This window comes from Girardinichthys multiradiatus, chromosome 13 (genome assembly GCF_021462225.1).
Source record: "Girardinichthys multiradiatus isolate DD_20200921_A chromosome 13, DD_fGirMul_XY1, whole genome shotgun sequence".
Classification (NCBI taxonomy): domain Eukaryota; kingdom Metazoa; phylum Chordata; class Actinopteri; order Cyprinodontiformes; family Goodeidae; genus Girardinichthys; species Girardinichthys multiradiatus.
The window spans coordinates 7,770,283-7,791,147 of record NC_061806.1 but is presented as its reverse complement, the minus strand read 5'-3'; the positions used below and the strand labels follow the sequence as shown (position 1 = coordinate 7,791,147).

General features: G+C 39.7%; 1 protein-coding gene across 1 annotated transcript; it reads left to right on the top strand.

The window, feature by feature from the left end:
* Positions 1–1,309: 1,309 nt before the first annotated feature.
* Positions 1,310–12,696, top strand: LOC124879375 (terminal nucleotidyltransferase 5B-like). The gene is made up of 3 exons (XM_047383904.1): positions 1,310–1,316; positions 1,378–1,808; positions 11,158–12,696. Exons 1-3 carry the CDS (start codon positions 1,310–1,312, stop codon positions 12,178–12,180), a joined length of 1,461 nt encoding a protein of 486 aa, XP_047239860.1. The 3' UTR covers positions 12,181–12,696.
* The last annotated feature ends 8,169 nt before the right edge of the window (positions 12,697–20,865 follow it).

Sequence of the window (20,865 nt, the reverse complement as noted above, 5' to 3'; positions counted from 1 at the left end):
GTGTGTGCGTGGTTGTTTGTATGTTGCCCTGCGATGGACTGGCGACCTGTCCAGGGTGTACCCTGCCTCTTGCCCATAGACTGCTGGAGATAGGCACCAGCTCCCCTGTGACCCAGTATGGAAGAAGCAGTTATAGACAATGGATGGATGTTATGTTCTACTGAAACCAAACTTCAAAGCATTATGCTCTTGTCTTACTTTTCTTTAAGTGGAACTGGGATTTCTCTTAAAATAGTTGGGATAATGAGCAGTTTCAAACACCAGTCAGTTTTGAGCCAAACCTTTTACATGTTTGATAAAAAGCTAAATATGAAAATGGATTTAATTTTTCTCTATCAGTTTTAAAATGAACTTACCAGTGTCCAGGGCTAAATGAAACAAGATATATCTAAGGTCAACTGAATAGATGAGAGCTGTAGATGAGATATGTCCTCACAATTGGACCAATTTGGAGAACATTTGTAAGGAAAAATGTGTGCATATATATATATATATACATATATATATATATATATAGACTCCTACCAAATACTGAATGCTTAATTTAATTTAAAAGGTTCTTGATAAAATAATAAGCGGATTGATTGTGCACGTAGCACTTTCTGTTTCTGAAAGATGTTGAGAACCATGTTTGGTTTTCCTTTAATTTCACCAATTAGCCTGAATGTATATAGAGCTTTTCCAGTCATGCCAACCACTCTAAGCACTTTACACTAAAGCAATTTTCCCCCAATCCCACTCACAAACGTGCATATATTCATACAACAATGTACAGCCGGCTGGAAATGAATGCCCAACTTTTGGATTGCAAAACAATTATTCTTCCCACTGAGCCGCAGTCGCCTGTCTATTGAATAAAATTCCCATAAAACACACTGCAGCTTGTGGCTATAAATGTGACAAAGTTCAAGGAGCATGACTACTATTGCAAAGCACTGTCAATAAAAATTTGCACTGTGAGTGGCAAAGAAGTATTGTAGAGACAAGATTAAACATTAGTTTTACTAGTTAAAATAATAAATTTTTCTAATAACCCAATGAAATTGTAACATTTTTGCTCTGTCAAATTGTTCTTGTTTTTATGTGTTAAACCGGTTTATAGATGATGTATTTTGGTGGCTGCCATTCTTTTATTAATGTGTGCATCTTATATAAATGTTCACTTCTGCATATTAAGGGGAAAGTGTTTTTATAGATCAAATTTCTGACAGTGACTTTTTCTTACAGTGTCATACGACAGAAGCTTGTAAAAAAAAATCCAATAAAGTGGTTTGATTGCGCTGTCAGAGTCAGAACGTCGGTCTGACGCATGAGAGGTAGGTGTGTTAAGTTAGTGCAGCCTTCTGGATGTCAGAGCCTTCATAAATCTGTGTCCAGCCAATGGGGAGGCTCGTTGTGATCCCAGCCGGGTGAAAAAGTGCGAGTGCGAGTCCCGAAGAGTCTTAAATCTGCGGAGAGGACTGCGAGGAACACAGTTACTAGTAGCTGCTGGTTCTGGGAGATCGCTGATTTACCAAACTTTCCAAACACCGAACAGCGTTCTGGATCTTTGTGAGAGAGGAAGCGACTCTCCAGCCGCTGTCAATCTAAGCCCACCATCTCTTCGCAGAGGACTTCCATACCTGCAGCAGCGTCCATCCGTCCCGGTCGTCATGTCGTCCGGTGCCGCCGCGGAGCAGAGTCGGCGGGTCAGCTTGCTGTCTTGGGATCAGGTGCGGCGCTTGGACTCCATCCTCGGGGAGAGCGTGCCCATCCACGGCCGGGGGAACTTCCCCACGCTGTCAGTGAAGCCCCGGCAGATCGTCCAGGTGAGATTTTACATTAAATTGGAAGGAGATAGCGCGCAGAGCCGGCCCGTGATTTAATGGGGCCCTAAGCAAAATTACATTCAGGGCCCCATTTTCAGTTCAGATTATTTATCAAATAAATAGCAATAAAACATTGTTGATATGTTTTTTGTCACACATTTGGTCTGGAAGTCATAAAAAATGCAACAAAGCGTTTCATTGCAGACTGGAGGGGGGGTCACAGTCACAACAGCAGCTTAGTTTCTTTCTGCCTTGGGCCTGATGTATATGACCTCCACAAGTCATGAACTGAAGCTCCAGGATGTGCAACACATTTTATTTTCCTACAGAAAAGTGATGAAACTTCACTTTATATTAAGTACGGCAGCCCCAAAAAATAATACTAATACTTACTTAAAATGTTATTTAGATTTTCCTCCTCTATTAACAGGTGACTGTATTTTCCTCTGCTGATAACCTGTACTCTCTGCTTCAAACTAATTTAATTGCTCATACCAGTGATGCAGACATGTCAGGAGGGATGACCTAACTCGGTGACTGCAGTGTTTCACTAGCTAACTACTACTTTTCCTGTGTCAACCCTTTTCTGTAGGTCCTTTCAGATAAGTTAAGGAAACGTCTGTGCTGCTGTTTTGCTGGATGTTCTTCAGAGGTCTTTAATCTACCATATATTTCTCTTAAATGATTCATATTTTCAGAAGTCATCCTGTCCGGGGTGGGGGTACCCCTGTGCAAACACACGTGTTTTAAAGGACTTTATCATCAAGGAGGCCCCTACCATCTGCTCTGGACACCCCCCTGCTAATGTATTTCCTTCATTATACAGTCCTGTAGGCAACGGAGACACCAGAGTTTTTTTTGCATGAACCGCAGTATTTTTAAGAGAGCAGCTTTCGGAAAATTCGCCCTCGGCTTCTCTCACGTGTTCCACAGAGGCTATCTGTAACTGCTGAAAAGCCCAATGTGATTTTCTGACATTTTTGGTCAAGCTTTTTGATTTTGGATGTAGTCTGGAAGGTTCCTGAATTTAAATTTTTTGGAAAGCGAGAATAAAACAAATAATTATGAGTTCAAACAAAAAAAAAAAAAAAAACATTGCACATGAAACAATGTTCAGGCATCTGAAAATTTGGTTTAATTCAGCTTGAACAATGCCTGGTGTGAGGGCTTTGTTGGTGGAGATCATGTAACTTTGTTAGCTTTGGTTCACAGCAACAGAATAAAAACTGATTATTCCTGATGAAACAAAAGTTCCTTTCAAAAATATTCAGCTGCTATTTGGACATAAAAGTAAAAAAAAAACGATTTGTGATTTGGGGCATATTTGTTCTGAAAACATAAGTCGTTTATCCCTTTGCGATACAGGTGTTGAAATAGCAGTTTCCTTAAATGGTCAGTTCTGAATTTTTGAATAAAGGTTGTGTTAAAATGTTAGAAGTATTTAATTTCTTACCTCCAGTAGATAACTCTCTTGGTGTCTTCATTTAGTGGAAATTCTGATTAGTTGATCTCATACCAGCTCAAATCTCAAAGATATTATAGAAGTTTATTGGAACTCCTATGTGTTTATAGGAACCGTTAAACTGTCATTACATTGACATTGGGTGGCTATTTATACAGAAGCCAAATATTATTTACACAGTAAATGGCTGTTGGAGGCGGTGCACCCCCAATAATCTGCCTCTGTGAAACATGAACTGAAAACAGAACATCTAAAGCATTTCCAATTAACATAACTGTCTCATAAAAACAAAAAACAAATAATTAGTAATCTATTATCTCCAATGATGTTTTACTTTTTAAAGTGATTTAGTTTTATATCAGATTGTCAATCTGACCATGAACGCAATACCTGTTCTGTTCTCTGTATGTGTTACATACAGGAAGATCACTGGAGGCGCACCTCCTCCAAGCTCAGTTTCCAGTGCATATAATCATAGGTTTGTGTGTAAATAACTGCCATTTGCAAACATGTTGACTGTTTAAAGGTTCGTATAAAAGCATTTGCTAGATTTTTTACAAGTCTGCTTTGGGCTTTGCCATTCTCACACAAGCTTCACATGCAGGGACCATCTAATCTGGATTTATACCAAATGAAGACACTAAGAGAATTATGTACTACAGGTTACATACACATTGCAAAAACTGTGTTATTTTGATGAATGCATTTTAAAGTTCTTGATATCTGTTAGTAAAAAGATCAGATAGTGCTAACCTCAAGTCAAATTCAGCTAATAGATTTACTCAGACAAAAATCATTACTTTGGAATTTCGGAAGTTACAGCAACAACATATACACCAGTGGAGCTCCTCCATATGTGTGCATACCCCCAACATCTGGTCCATCAGAGAGAGTGTGTTCTCTGGCAGGACTTCAGATGAGTGGACAACATTCACTGGAAGTCCTCAGCCCAGTTTCATCGACACCCTCATATTTTTAAATGAAAAACTCAAATAGTCCAGAATAATAAAGCAGTTCCTAAAATCTGTCTACATTAGATTGTGGATGTGATAAAGTAGCTTCCCTCAGGTACAGTATGTCTAAACTTCCTCAGATTAGAATCATAATGGCTTAGTTGAAGTCAGCTCCTGTATTTCTTAACCCTCATAAGAGATGGTTTATTTCAAGAATTGTGTGACTATAGGATAATATACTGTTAATACTTCTTGGCATCTATGGCTTGAAGTACACGTCCCTCCTCTGTTATTTTAAGGAGTCAATACTTATTGAAACATAAGAACAATAACAGTATGAAAATCTATTTCATGGTTCAAACTCCAAAGTTGAGAAAAATTATTGTTCTTGGCTTTTTAGCAGGTTTTGTTTGATGTTTCATTGATGCATTTTTAAAAGGCCGGTCAGCAACAGTTGTTTCTGTGGTTTTTAACGCTGCCTATAGCTCTCTATCATGCTACCTATTTTATAAAAGGCATGAGTCGATTACCAGTATCCAGCTATACACAGGTTTATAAAATTTAGGGTTTTAATGTTGCAAATACATTCTGTCACACCATTCTTATGTTTTTTAAAGGACTTTTAAGAAGAAGCCAGAGAAAGTGCCAGAGTGACTGAACTGTTCTCCAGCTATATGGAGGTTAGAGTAATGCGGCCCAGCCCCTCCCCTACCTGTCGCTATGCAGGGCACCTGGCTGAAAGAAGACTACTATAGTTTTTCCCTTCCTTACAAAAAAAAGACAAATTTGCTGTTTGGAAGTATTTTAGCTTACAAAAGTAATAGAAACTAAAGTTTGTAAGACAAGAGGAGCATGTCTGTCAAGCAACCAACAGGCTAGAGTGTTCTAAACATTTGCTTAAGTTTGTCTATTGGAAAAAACATTCTAGATGTACCATTGTATTTTTAGTCACAGTTAACATGTTGTGAGAATTTCATACTAGCCCATGCTGATTTCAAACTAAAGTAAGTTGTCTTAGCACCACAACTAAGCATTATTTTAAAACAAGTTGGTGTTACAGAATGCATTTTGCCCTAAATGCCCTAAATCTTTCTTTTTAATGTTTTTACCCCTGTCACCATTGAGTGTCAGGCATTCATTTTCAATGCAATGAAATACATGATAGCATAGAAAAAACACCCCTTCATAATCCTTTTTCACATTCACCTCAAATGTGATCACCAGATAAGCCTTTATGCTGTGGATTATTTGGACATATTGAAAAATTCTGCAGCAGGAACACAGCATCTCACGAACGCCATGAATGCCATATGCACCAATGCTACACAGTCAATGCAACTTAAATGTTGCAGCACTTGATCCCATGCTATGTTATCCGAACACTTCACTCTCCAATGGATGCTGAATGCTTAAAACTGAAACTGATGTCATCACTGTCTGGTTAATTGGGCTAATAATTATATGACCACCTGGGGTCACTCGTAGAGCATTAAAGTTTCATTCCCAGGTAGTTATTCAATTCCTTATTATGAAAAAAAATATATTGATGGTTCATTTTACTTTACTTTTCTGCACCCGGTTATGATAAAGCGGAATACAATGGAATTACACACCATTAATCTCAGTACACATGCACTGTTCAGAATGGGAGCGTTTCAAAAGCGTCACATATACTTGAAAAGCTTGACACAACTTGAAGTTTCACAAAATTCCCTTACTTGCTTCACATTTAAAATCACATAATGTGTTCTTTTTAAAACGGCAGCATACATGGCACAATAGGGAACAGTGGTACAGCAGCTTAATAAAAGTGCAAGATCACAGTTTATTTGTAGAGTAGAATTTTTTCCGGAGCATGCTTTATTTTTAGTGGTGTCACTAGATTTCATAGTTGTGTAGAAAAATTGTTGTTCTGCCTTAAGAACTTCCTCCACTACTCACTAAGACAAGCATTCCCCTTCTGTACCTGCTGAGTGAAAACATTTTACTCTAGCCTTCAGTCTCTTGGGGGACATAAATCCACTACTAGCTAATTCTCTGATCATTTTTGCCTGTGTCTATTGACCTCCACTTCAGGGGTCTGACAGGGTTCACTGTGAGATGTACTTTGCTGCCAGGAATGCTTTCTTCCTGTGGTGTGGCTTTGAACCTGATAGCCCCCCTGCTGCTTCATGTGGATGGAATAGGTTTATTTTTTGTGGCAGTTGTGAAAATTATATTTGCATGTCCAGCAAAACCGCAATAAACACATGATGACTTTACAAATGTTTATGTTAAATAATGGTGATGTCAGTACAGAACTTGTAGTTGTGGTTAGGAGTATTGTATGTGATTTAACAACAAGTATTGAGAAAATGTTAAATAGTATAATGGTATTAAATTATACAACTTTTCTTACCATAATAAACAAGAATGGTGGCTGGAATCAGAGGCTGATTTAGACATTTAGATATCTAAATCACTCCCGCATGTAAGCCCACAAATGTTTCTACCTCAAGGTCATCATGTTAAACCAAAACGCCAGACAGAACCATACACATAAGACAAATAGAAGTGGTTTTATAGCCACTCCTTACCATTCCATAGTGGATGACGCCATTAGGCTTCCTAATAGTCACAGTAGCCCCCCCACCCACCTCCTTTCAGCAGTCCACTGGCTGGATTTAAAAACCATCTGTTTGTGGTCAGGTTGCGAGTGAGCATTGGGAGTAGTGCAGGAAAACTTCTACTGTTAATGACACCTCCGTACTCTCAGACTCATTTAACATCAGCAGTTATCAAACCACAGCTGGAACCCACAATGGTGACTCATGTTGCTCTTTCAGTGGGCTACTCCACAGCCTCCATGTTTTGTCACACAACACAATGGGAAACACAGATACTCAACAAAAGGTTTCTTAGGTTATGTGAAGGGTGGTAAGGGTACAAATTTCCTGGAACTGCTCTGTCATGGATAGCTTTGCCTGAAAAAGAATCAGACTGTGAGGAATGGATTACTGACTGTTATAATGCTAGACAACATGGCCGTGAGGTAAGCAAAGACCAGATGCTTCCCTGTTCAGCTTAGGACTTGCTGGGCTGTAAAACAACCCCTCACTATGCTTTGTTGAGGCTGATCAAAATGAAGACACCACATGCTCCCAGAGCAGGGAAGCTAGGGAAATATATCATTCAATTAATGTTTTTACTATTATAATAGTATACAGTGCCTTGTAAAAACATTAAGATCCTCACAATGTAGCACATAGTTGTGAATCACATGAAAAATTACAAATGGATTTGAATAAAAGTGCAAATGTTCTTGCTATCTCTACTATCCTTGCACATCTACAGCTAGAAATGAGTCAGAGTCAAAAGTGTGAATAACTTTCAAGTCTTGCTGCATATATATGTTTGTCTTTCTGGGAGGTAAATAAACTTTCACCTTACACAGTCAGCTAAAATATCTAATGCACCAAATATCTCCTTAAATGGGTGCCTTGGAACTAGTTCTATCATACAAAACATGACTGAGACATTCTGTGAATCCTTAAAGCAGTGGAACAAATACTTCATTAACCACAAAAACATACCTCATAGAGGAACAACAGCTTCACATTTCAGCCAATTACTTGCACTGGTACCAGCACACAGGTCTAATGATCACTCAGGCAAAATTCTGGCGAGGTTTTCCAACCAGAGGAAAAGCCCCTCTGCTTCTTGCCAGTGTGACTGACTGGCTGGATTAGTTGTTGAGGGAATTCCAAGGTCCGGGACTGCTCGATCTTAGCTGCCATTGGCTTGAGAAGATTATCTGACTCACTGCCCAGTGCTTTCATGTATGTCCAGGGAATCATGGTTTGGTAAATAGTTGTGTAATTTTAAACTTCCGTAATAAAAACATATGCGGACTTCAGCTTCGGTGACACAGTTGAGGAAATTATCGAGGCAGCACAAGAAGTGTGGAGAGACTATTATTCAGTGCCAAGGCGTTGTCAACACTGGACAGTCTGGTGTGTTTGCGGACGTATTTTACAAGGCTTCTTTGCTCCGGGAATTGACGAAAGTGTCTCCCCTTGCTGGGTGTACCAGGTGCTGGTGCGTCATGTGGGAAATGCAGAAGTCATTTTATGACTCCTTTAGGATGGGTTTAATGTAGGGGGAGAGGAGCTGTGTTTCTTCTGCTCCTCAAAGGAGACACAGACAGATTCTGACCTACTGTTAACTCAGACCTACTGTTTTAAAAATGAGGTCATAGTTTTTTCAGTGAGCTATGAAACCATGTGTAATTTCTTCCCACAAAGTATTTAATATTTTCTAATTAAAGTTAGACTGTTTTAGATTTGCAAGCATAAACAGCACAGTATAAACAACTTAGCATTCATCAGATATTCTATATTGTTTTCAAAGACAAAAAATAAAATGTAGAGATGAGCTTTTTTCTCTGGTTACTACTAGATGTAAGCTGTTGACTAGGAAATAAAAGCTACTGATATCCAGACGAGGAAGCTCCCCACAATGCACCAAGGGTTGCCCCCAAAGTCCAGGACCCTTACACTGTACACTTAGAGGAAGGAGGACGGCTGATGCTCAGTGAACGTTAGAGCCACCATCCAGGATGAAACAGCAAAAATACATTGCAAAGATGGCCTCCAATGATCATCTATTAAATGAATGTCTCAGACAGCAGAAAACAGATGCACAGGAGAAGAACCAGAAGGAAACATCATGAAAGAGAAGTCCCTGCAAGGCTGTGTACCACTTTTTTGTCACAAGGGAACACAGAGACATACGGGACGAAGAACCATGAACACACACTGACCCAATGTTTGATTAAATAAACCCAACAGCTTAAACCCAATGTTTGGTTTAGGGAAATAACACAGCAGCTTTTATGTGTACTTTGACATGTGTTTATATTAAAAACCAAAACTACAACAGTGATGGATCCCTAAGGCTCAGTGAAAGTTTGTAAATGGACAGCTGTGTTTTGGATTAGTCTTTAGCTTCATCAATGTGGTGAAAAATACAGGAAACATGAATGTGTCTGCACAGTTCAGAAATGTTCCCAACTATCCCAAGAGTACTTGAGTGGTGTGTGCTCCAGTTGTCAAATAAACCACATTCACAGTCGATGAGAATTTACATCTGTTGTGCTGATGATCTGTGTAACTCATGTCCTATCAGGTTAGTCTGCTGAACCAGGTATTTGCTTTGCTAGAGATCTGATTTACAATATGTAGGCCAGTGTCACCTGCAGGCAACAGATAGCTATCTCAGGTATCATTATTTTGGGTGATGTATCGAATTGTCTATGCAACCACTTTGCTGTCAGTGCTCTGGAGCAGCATACTGAAACTGAAATTCAATCTGCTTCACAAACTAAATTCCATTTACCTACAAAAAACAGAATCCCCCTGCAAACGTTTTTACATCCCTTGACCTTTATACATTTTGTCAAGTTACAACCACAAATTGTATTTTATTGGAATTTTACCTTCTTCCACATGTTTCCTGGGTCCCCTACAAAGATTGTGGCAAATAGGACTATGCAAAACATTGTGTAGTGAGAGAGTAACTTGGCCTGAATCCTGAACACACCATCACCACAGTAAAACATGGTGGTGGCAGCATCTTGCTGTGGGGATGCTTTTCTTTATCAGAGACAGGGAATCTAATCAGAGTTGATGGGAAGAAGGTTGGAGCCAAGAGATTCCTGGAAGAAAACATGTTGAAGACAGCTATAGACCTGCCACTGTGGCACTTTTAGCAGGAAAACAATCTGCCAGCCCCTCAAGCGGAGGAGTTCAAGTATCTCGGGATCTTGTCCACGAGTGAGGGAAAAATGGAGCGGGAGACTGTGCCGGTCCGTTGTGGTGAAGAGAGAGCTGAGCAGAAAAGTGAAGCTCTCGATATACCGTTCGGTGTATGTTCCTACCCTCACCTATGGCCATGAACTTTGGGTCATGACCGAAAGAACGAGATCCTGGATACAAGCAGCTGAAATTAGCTTCCTCCGTAGGGTGGCCGGGCACTCCCTTAGAGATAGGGTGAGTAGCTTGGCCATCCAGGAGGGGCTCGGAGTAGAGCCGCTGATCCTCCACATCGAGAGGAGCCAGTTGAAGTGGCTCGGGTATCTATACCGGAAGCCTCCTGGACGCCTTCCTCGGGAGGTGTTACAGGGACGTCCCACCGGGAGGAGGCCCAGGGGACGGCCCAGGACACGCTGGAGGGACTATGTTTCTTGGCTGGCCTGGGAATGCCTTTGGCTCCTCCTCGAGGAGCTGGTGGAGGTGTCTGGGGAGAGGGACGTCTGGGCGTCTTCTGAGTCTGCTGCCCCCGCGACCTGGTCCCGGATAAAGCGGAAGATGACGAGTACGAGTACAATCTGCCAGGGCTAAGATGGAAAAGGTTTAGATTAAAGAATATTCATGTGTTCGAATGGGATGGTCAGTGTTTTGGGAAAGAAGAAGGAGGAAATTTCCCTCTCTAAATGTGCAAAGCTAATAAAGGTATAGCTCAAACAACTTTGTAGCTATAACTGCAGCAAAAGGTGGTTCTACAATGTTTTGACTCATGGGGCCTAACACAAATATACACCACACTTTTTAGATTTTAATTTGTAAACGTTTTGAAAACCATGTATCATTTTCCTTCTGATTCAAAATGATGCACCAGTTTGTGCTAGTTTGTCACATAAAATCCCAATAAAATAAATTTGTGGTTTAGTATTCAGCCCTCTTTGATGTTTAGGGGGCTGAATACTATTGCAATGTATAATATTCATGCCACACTCACTGCAACTTTTCATTTTCTAACAGCAGGTTGGAAATAACTGTTAGCTGAAACAGGGAGCATGTTTAAAACCGTGCTTACTTTGCAGGCTTCCCCAGATTTATATCTTGTTTTAGAACCACATCACTCAGTTTTCTGTCTTCTTCCCTGCATGTTTCAGGTGGTCAGAGCTCGACTGGAGGAGAAGGGTGTGGTTGTGCGTGATGTAAAGCTTAACGGCTCTGCAGCCAGCCACGTACTTCATCAGGACAACGGCCTTGGCTACAAAGACCTTGACCTAATATTTGGCCTACATCTTTCTGACGATAAAGCTTTTCGTCTAGTAAAGGACGTGGTGCTGGACTGCCTGGTGGACTTCCTGCCTGAAGGAGTGTGCAGGGAGAGAATCACAGCCCTTGCCCTGAAGGAGGCTTACGTGCAGAAACTGGTGAAAGTTTGCAATGACACGGACCGCTGGAGCCTCATCTCGCTGTCCAACAACACGGGTAAGAATGTGGAGCTTAAGTTCGTCGACTCTCTGAGGAGGCAGTTCGAGTTCAGCGTGGACTCCTTTCAGATCTCGCTGGACTCATTGCTGCTGTTTGACCGGTGCTTGGAGACGGCCATGTCTGAGACCTTTCACCCTAGTGTGCAGGGTGAGAGCATGTATGGAGACTTTGAAGAAGCTCTAGAACATCTCCGCTCCAGAATTATTGCCACCCAAAGCCCGGAAGAGATCCGGGGCGGCGGGCTGCTAAAGTATTGCCACCTCCTGGTGCGCGGCTTCCGTCCGTCCTCCGAGAGTCACATGAAACAGATGCAGCGCTACATGTGCTCACGCTTCTTCATTGACTTTCCTGACATATGTGAGCAGCAGAGGAAACTGGAGGCATATCTGCAAAACCACTTTGTTGGAATCGAGCAAAAGCGCTATGAGTACCTGCTGACGCTGAGGCAGGTGGTGGATGAAAGCACTGTGTGTCTGATGGGCCACGAGCGCCGCCAGACGCTAGCTCTGATATCCGCCCTGGCACTGCGTGTTATGGCCGAACACTATGCCATCCCTGCTCTGTCCAACATCACCTGCTACTACCAGCCTGCTCCGTATGTCAGAGATGTCAACTTTAGCAACTACTACGTGGCACAAGTTCAGTCCATGTCTACGCGTAGTAACTCTTACCAAACATGGCTGCCCTGCAGCTGAGGATTGTCATTACGGATATGTGAAGATCCTTGTATTTTATATTGTTATAAGGTGAGCATGTTTTACTTGCTGCGTCCACCACAGGTATCAGTGTTGCATTCTGGCTCTGTCAAGGCTGTAATGGTCAATCAACTGGGATTATGGGAAGTATGGGTTGCAGAGCTTACAACAGGCCTAGGTGATATAAAATATCACAAGCTAATGCAAAGCTATTAACGCATGGTTCAGACCTAGGCATGGGCTGATATGAGATTCTTATTGTATAACCTAATATCAAGGTATATCAAGTGATCAAATAGCTTTTATTTAAAACAAAAAAGCAACAACACTGCTGCTAACACTCTCTAGTGGGACGTGCCCAGGAGACCCCCAGGAAGACCCAGAACTCGCTGGAGGTACTACATACAGGTCCTTCTCAAAATATTATCATTTTGTGATAAAGTTCATTATTTTCCATAATGTCATGATGAAAATTTTACATTCATATATTTTAGATTCATTGCACACTAGCTGAAATATTTCAGGTCTTTTATTGTCTTAATACGGATTATTTTGGCATACAGCTCATGAAAACCCAAAATTCATATCTCACAAAATTAGCATATCATTAAAAGGGTCTCTAAACGAGCTATGAACCTAATCATCTGAATCAACGAGTTAACTCTAAACACCTGCAAAAGATTCCTGAGGCCTTTAAAACTCCCAGCCTGGTTCATCACTCAAAACCCCAATCATGGGTAAGACTGCCGACCTGACTGCTGTCCAGAAGGCCACTATTGACACCCTCAAGCAAGAGGGTAAGACACAGAAAGAAATTTCTGAACGAATAGGCTGTTCCCAGAGTGTTGTATCAAGGCACCTCAGTGGGAAGTCTGTGGGAAGGAAAAAGTGTGGCAGAAAACGCTGCACAACGAGAAGAGGTGACCGGACCCTGAGGAAGATTGTGGAGAGGTCCCCAGGTCAAGCCACTTTTGAACCAGAAACAGCGGCAGAAGCGCCTGACCTGGGCTACAGAGAAGCAGCACTGGACCGTTGCTCAGTGGTCCAAAGTACTTTTTTCGGATGAAAGCAAATTCTGCATGTCATTTGGAAATCAAGGTGCCAGAGACTGGAGGAAGACTGGGGAGAAGGAAATGCCAAAATGCCAGAAGTCCAGTGTCAAGTACCCACAGTCAGTGATGGTCTGGGGTGCTGTGTCAGCTGCTGGTGCTGGTCCACTGTGTTTTATCAAGGGCAGGGTCAATGCAGCTGGCTATCAGGAGATTTTGGAGCACTTCATGCTTCCATCTGCTGAAAAGCTTTATGGAGATGAAGATTTCATTTTTCAGCATGACCTGGCACCTGCTCACAGTGCCAAAGTCACTGGTAAATGGTTTACTGACCATGGTATCACTGTGCTCAATTGGCCTGCCAACTCTCTTGACCTGAATCCCATAGAGAATCTGTGGGATATTGTGAAGAGAACGTTGAGAGACTCAAGACCCAACACTCTGGATGAGCTAAAGGCCGCTATCGAAACATCCTGGGCCTCCATAAGACCTCAGCAGTGCCACAGGCTGATTGCCTCCATGCTACGCCGCATTGAAGCAGTCATTTCTGCAAAAGGATTCCCGACCAAGTATTGAGTGCATAACTGTACACGATTATTTGAAGGTTGACGTTTTTTGTATTAAAAACACTTTTCTTTTATTGGTCGGATGAAATATGCTAATTTTGTGAGATAGGAATTTTGGGTTTTCATGAGCTGTATGCCAAAATGATCCGTATTAAGACAATAAAAGACCTGAAATATTTCAGTTAGTATGCAATGAATCTAAAATATATGAATGTTAACTTTTCATCATGACATTATGGAAAATAATAAACTTTATCACAATATGCTTATATTTTGAGAAGGACCTGTATACTAACTGGCCTTGAAACCCTTGGGGTCCTGCAGAATAAGCCGAAGGGTGTCGCCCGGGAAAAGGGATGTCTGGGTTTCTCTCTACCTGTTGCCCACGCGACCCGATCTCGGATAGGCAGAAGACAATGGATGGATTGAATATGAATGCATATCAAGCTTTTTGGTCATGATTGTGTCCCATGTAATTTATTAGGAATTCCTCCTGAACACATATACAGCAGAATATGTACATATACCTTAGTCAATATATTTATTATGCCAACTAACAGGTGACGAGAAGTAACATGTTCGGTCCATAATCTTGAGGAAAAACTAGCTTTGAGATGAGATTGGCAATTCTGAGAAATGTTGCTGAAGAACTAAATGGATTCTAGCTGACATACTGAACCGGTGACAGAGCCGTGAGTGAGCCAGAATGCAGTCTGACCTGTGCTGGAGGTCAACCGGAACGTGACACTATGGAATCTTTACCTCTGTATCAGTTTTGCTTTTTAAAATTAATGTGTTCACACTCAGTTTGAACAGAAATATGTCTTTGCTTTTTATGCCAAATTGTACGGTAAATCAAAAACATAAGTTATTTTGATTAATACTGCTGTAAAAAAAGGGGAGGAGGGTGGTAAAAAATAAAAACTTATAAACAGTGTGTTTTTGCTTTGTTGACAGCCTTTAACCCTAATGAAGGTGTAGGGAAAATATGGGTTTATTTGTGACAGGAACTTTGTTAGGTCTGTTTAATTTCTGATAGAGGTTTCGATGAAATGTAAATAGTTGGTATAAAGTCTGAAAGCAGTTTTGTGCATGTTGTTCTTTCTGTGGTTTCTCCTGACCTGACTGGGGGGGTAAAGAGGCCAAAGACGTAAACTGTAAATGGTTCCAAGTGCCTAAATATTAGCTTCTTTGAAATAGTTGCTATGTGAGAACTATTTTTGAAAATTTGAATTTACTGTGCATTTTGATATCCAGTTTCAGGGTTTTTTCCTTTCAGTTTTTGATTAAAACATGTCAACAGCTGGAAGATGGAAGTGTTTTGGTGGTTCTTTACACCCAATTTTGGATTCTTGGAGTATTGACAAACTGATTCAAAGATCAGTGAACTTAATTTAGTCTAAAATTAATGTATACATCCCGTTGCTGACATATTTCTGCCCCCTGGTAAAGATATGTGAAGGTTTTTTATTGCAGTAGGGAAAACAATTTTGTTGACAAATAATCCCTAGTGGCACAATTAGTACCTCTGCTGTTAACACTTTGTCCAATCCTCTTTACCCAATGGAACATAACTCAGTCTTCTGTAATATTTCACAAGCTTTTCAGGCAGAGGCAACCAGATTTTATGGAAAATGTCTTGATATTTTCAAATAGTTAATAACGCCGTACTAGCAAAGTTCCTATGTCTAAAGAGAGACAGGCCCACAGCACTACAGGTCCTCCACAGTGCTAAACAGTGGCTACGAGGTGGTTTCCCACATATTTGTTTCACATTAAATTCACCTGAACTGTTTGTTTGAGGAAGAGCTCAATCTCATATGACCAAAGCACATGGCTCTAGCTAGTAGAACTTGACAAACTCTACATGTTAACTTTTGTGATTGCAGATTAGTTTCTGGCATCACCCATCCATCAAACAGCTATGTAGATGGTTTCTGATGCTTGTTTTGGTGACCAACTGGTTTTTCCTGCATAATAAAGGACTTTTCTTACTGGGTGATAAAATGTTTGAAATGTCTTCCTTGCTTTAGCCAACTCCTTGTTGGTGTAATATTAACCTTTGCATTTGGGATGATTTTCATAGACCAAATAATTAAATGTAAACAGCACCATACTTGCCCCCAGCTACTTTCTGAAGGAGGCACATATAAGGACCTAGAAGGAGTGTCAAGGAGCTGACAGAACTCTTTCATTTGAGTGTTGTTTCTTTTAATAAAAGTTGATTTCAGAGTGATCAAACAGCAATTCTTGAATTCTTAAAGTGGGATTTTCCCCTGTGTGGTAGCTGTCAACTGAAACTGCAGCCGTGACATCCGGTGAACATAGTAAGCCTTGGAGAGTTCTTTTGAAGCAACACATGTACTGACAACATGCAGCCGCTAAGGAGTTCATTGTATTTTTAACAAACCAGTGTCTTGTCTGGCAAATTTAATAAATCAGGGATTGTTTTTGATATTTAACATTAGTTTTGGTACTTATTTGGTATTTAGGTTTTGTTCATCATCCAAAAGACTCTTGAGGAAATTGGTCTGTACCCAAGAAAACCTAAAATGAGGGCCAACATTCAAGATTCAGTTTGATATGAGACTAGTAGGCTAATAAAGAACCAAATGTTTTTTATTTTATTTATTTATTTTTTATTTTTTTAATCTTTTTATTATTTTTTTTAATTTTTATTTATTTATTTATTTTTATTTTAAAGAACCAAATGTTTAAATTAAATAGCAAAATTAAAATGGGTACAGGAGCCAAAACGTGCCTCACATCCTGTTTTTGGTGAATCAAACACCAGATGTGCTGTAGTGTTCTGGATCACCAGCACAGTTTCACTGTGTTCTAAAACAGTGGAGATAAGCATCGACTAAAGCAAATACCTTGAGTTAAGTGGAATTTGTGACCCGATCAATTGTTTCACAGAACAATGAAAGGACACAACTCCCAGGTTTTAGGAAATCATAATGAGAATGATAGAAGAACTGAATTTATCTTTGATAATTTGAGAACAAAATTACCAGAATTAGAAAAGCTTATTTTAGAGCTTCAAAATGGATATGTCCAAAAGTCAATAATAATCCTTCATCCTGTAAATACATTTAAGTCCACAATTATTAAGTGGTGTTTTTCTGATTGGAAATCACAGGAAACCTCCCAAAAGATAATAAAAGCAGCATAATTCTTTTATGGCAAAAGTTACATTTTGAAACATTTTTATTCTGTTCTCATTAATCAGAGAAAAAAAAAAATTATATTTGCATTACTGACCATCCAAATGTGTTTTTTTAATACTGAGCTCCAGTTCTTTAAGGCTGTTAATCTCAAGTTCGCTTCACAGATTCTCTATCAGATCAAGATGCCGGCTAGCTTTTACCAAAATGTTAATATTACTCTGAGTCAGAGAAACTATTTTGGTAAAGTTAAAAGATTTGTCATACTAGATTGGTGGTTTGTAGGACCAATGTAAAGACAAGAGCACGAAAGCCACATGGAGAGTAGAAGTATTTAATAACAGAACTGAAATAACTTACAGAGGGGAATACAGGACACAGAACATGGATGATGAGACAGGCATGGAACGGATAGGCAAACAGTAGGATGTAGTGGCAAGCAATGAAAACCAGAGTGTATACAAAGAGGCAAGTGGAGAAATGACCAATGAACTAGAAGAGCTAATCAGATGAAATGTGGAGCAGCTGCTGGCAGGAAGAATGCTGAGCAACTGAAGGAGGGAGGCTAATTGATACAGATGAGCAGGAATACAGAGAAGTCTGGGGAAGTAACAGAAATATCTATTTTTGGTTCATTTCACAAGAATGAACCAAAAACCTAATCTACAATGAATGAACTAAAACATCTCGAGATCATGACAAGATTACTTTAAACCCAAATCTCCCAAGGGTACAAATTATTTTGCGCTTAACTGTAGCGTATTTATTATTTTTGCTGTATTAATTTAATGGTGAATTTACTTTTGTACTTTAGAAGATACACTGAGCAGAATAAAATAGGAAAATAATTAATTGATCTGTTATTAAACTGTTGTCTAGTTTTGTATCTTATTTTAATGCAGAACTAAACTTTTTAAACTTCAGAGAAATCTTTCATTTTAACTTAAATATTACATATTTTGTAAACCAGGTTAAGGAATACTCTTTTCAACCCACTCTTGGGTAGTCTTGACATTATAATTTAGTCACATTAATCCACTTTTGGATTTAAAATTTCACCCAGTATTGGTGGGTCCAAACAATCACCCAACCCTTTTGTGTTTAACCAATCCTAGGTTGGATAAGACCATATTTGACCTAAGGCTGGGTTAGCAAAATAACCCAGTGTTAAGATTTTTTAGAGTAAACATATATCAATATTAAATTATTAACTTCGAATAGAATTTTTTTTTACTATCCCACAGTGGGCAAATTTAGGTGTGCCAGTAGCAAAGTGAAAGGCAAATGGATGCATACAGATTTACACAAATGGTAAAAAATATAAAAACAAAAAATAAGAATAAGAGACAAAACTTACAACATAAGAAAAAATATCTGTACAGTTATTAAAAACTATGAACTAGAGGAAAAGTACTTAAAGTGGAAATGAACTGCAAAAATTAAGAAGCCTATTGTAATCATAAAACCTATTGTCCTTATGTTCAGTTTTGCAGCAGTGAAATCAGTATTATGGCTTTGTACAAATGAAAATATCTAACCCTAGACTCTCTACAACTTATCTGTAAGCAAGACTGTTGTTAAATTATCATATAGTCAAAGTAAAATTTGCACTAGGAAAGACCTAACAATTTTTGTGCCAAGACCTAACACATGGTTCCTGTTGTTGCGTATGGGAGTTAAATTAGAGTCCTACTACTTTAACACTACAAAACTGTAAACGGCTTGTTTAATACAGACATTGTCAAGCATTTTAAAGGCATGTCGGTTTGTGCAACATTTAAACAGACCTCAAGTAAGTTGTGTGCCGAAAAGTTTAATCTCATTTGCACAGACAATCATTTTCTCAGCAAAAAACTAAAAGGTTTCTGAGTCAGGTGCCTCAGATATTAAGACACTATCCTGTGATGCACTTTTTTTACTCACTAACAATAAAAACACAGTTGGGTAGAGAAGTATACATGCCCACTGCAGGAATTCACAAAATACAAAAATCACAAAACACCACACTGTAGAAAAAATATGCGTCATTTGTATTTTGGCAAGTGACATCACAGGAGAAAGAAGAATGAACCGTTCAAACATTATGGCAGATGAGGGAATTTTGATAGATTTAAGCATAGATTATAAGGCTTTTCGAGTTGCATTTGAGTTGCAAGAGGTTTAACCTTACTTATCTGAGCCAGAGTTTCACCCCAAGCCATGAAGGATGAAGCAAACAATGACTATCTTCAGAACTAAAGCTGGTACAAATGTGTTTGTATTCCTGCTTCAATTTTTCCAGTGATCAGGTTAAGTGCATTTTTAATACTCGTAAAATACAAGTCGAGTCATCATTTAGAGTGGAAATAGCAACTGATTTGGGACTTCTTCATGAAATAAAAATGTACAAGATTATAGACATCTAAATAGGAAACCTTATCATACCATGTTGTTCTTCCAGTCCCAAATCATATCTAAAGAGAGTATAATTGGTTTTACAGAAAAGCCTGGCCAGCAACTTTCCAGGAGACTTCCAGGATACATCCTACATTGCATGGTCAGATTTTGGTTTAGATTGTTCCGGCGCACCCACGTTGTCCAGACGATGTGGGTGGGCCCTGTGGGTTCAGCTATCACCATGGCCGCAGTAGTTTATAAGATCCTGGTTATCATTCTGTCCTCCCCTCCATCTGACTGTTGTTAAGATTAATCTCATGACTGCAGTGAGAATGTTGTTGAAGGTTTGCATGCTGGCTGGGAATGTCTTCATAAGCTGTGACAGATACCACCTGGGGGGATGATAGGAAGGGTCAGCACAAGCAGGGAGCTGTCCCCAGTGTACACAACAGCTCACTGTTGTCAATCTTTCAACTCCCTAGCTGAGCATAAGGGCCGCCTGGGGACTTTGTAATAGCAAAACAAGATTCTACGTGGACGACTAAATCTTCCCAAACAAAGATGGATGCAGTGGCCTCAAAAGCGGAGGTTCAATGAATATTTATCATAGAAGCAACAGCAGGGTGGTTGGAGAAAATTAGAGGGAAAGAGCACAAACCAAATTTTATATCAAAGATAGTGGCGAGGACTGAGCTTTCCCAGTTTCACTCATTTCCATCCAAATCAAGTTCCACAAAATCACCACGTACACATAACTTCCCCTATTGAAATAAATTTGAAACAAATAAAATTTGTTTAGTGAACAATGATTGAATTAAACTGATACTAATTTCAGTCTTTACAACATAAGAATGAAGGAAGTGGTGCTGAAGTTTTCCTCATAAAGCTGTTTTTATTGGAGTGAGTGGCACAGCTCCATCCATCATCATGCAGTTAGTAGGCGATTCCCAGGAGCTAACTGAAATTTCTATTTGTGAAACTGGTGGATATTCAGAGCGGCTTCACCACTGTGATGTTTATTTGCCGTCCTGAAATGCAAAGAGGCAGACAATAAGGCAGTTAAAAAAGAATGCTTCCACCTTGGCTTTAGTTGGTTCAAAATAGATAATGGGGATTTTCCTGCATCAGAATAGCATACAAATGTAATCACTGCATGCAGTCAGCTTCTGCCTGGAGCTTAATCTTAAAATCAACAAGAGGGTCGTTTAATAAGATCATCTGAAAGCATTGCAGAAAACGTTGTGCCCTGCATATCTTCAGGTCCATGCACATGCACTATAATCTGAAGGGTTTAAGTTGACCTTTCTTGTTACTCAACATCTCTCGAAGCAACTCTTGCATTAATATGTCTGATTGCTTTATTAGAAAGAATAAGGAGCTCCCGGTGTTCAGAAACAGATCAGTTCGTGAGTCACCATTTCTTTTGTAATATGTCCAAGGTCTTTGCAGTGCTGTTTCAAAATTTGGGATTTAGTGTTTTACTCACAGTAGCTTCTGTTAGTGCTCAACCGCATACTATTTTGATCT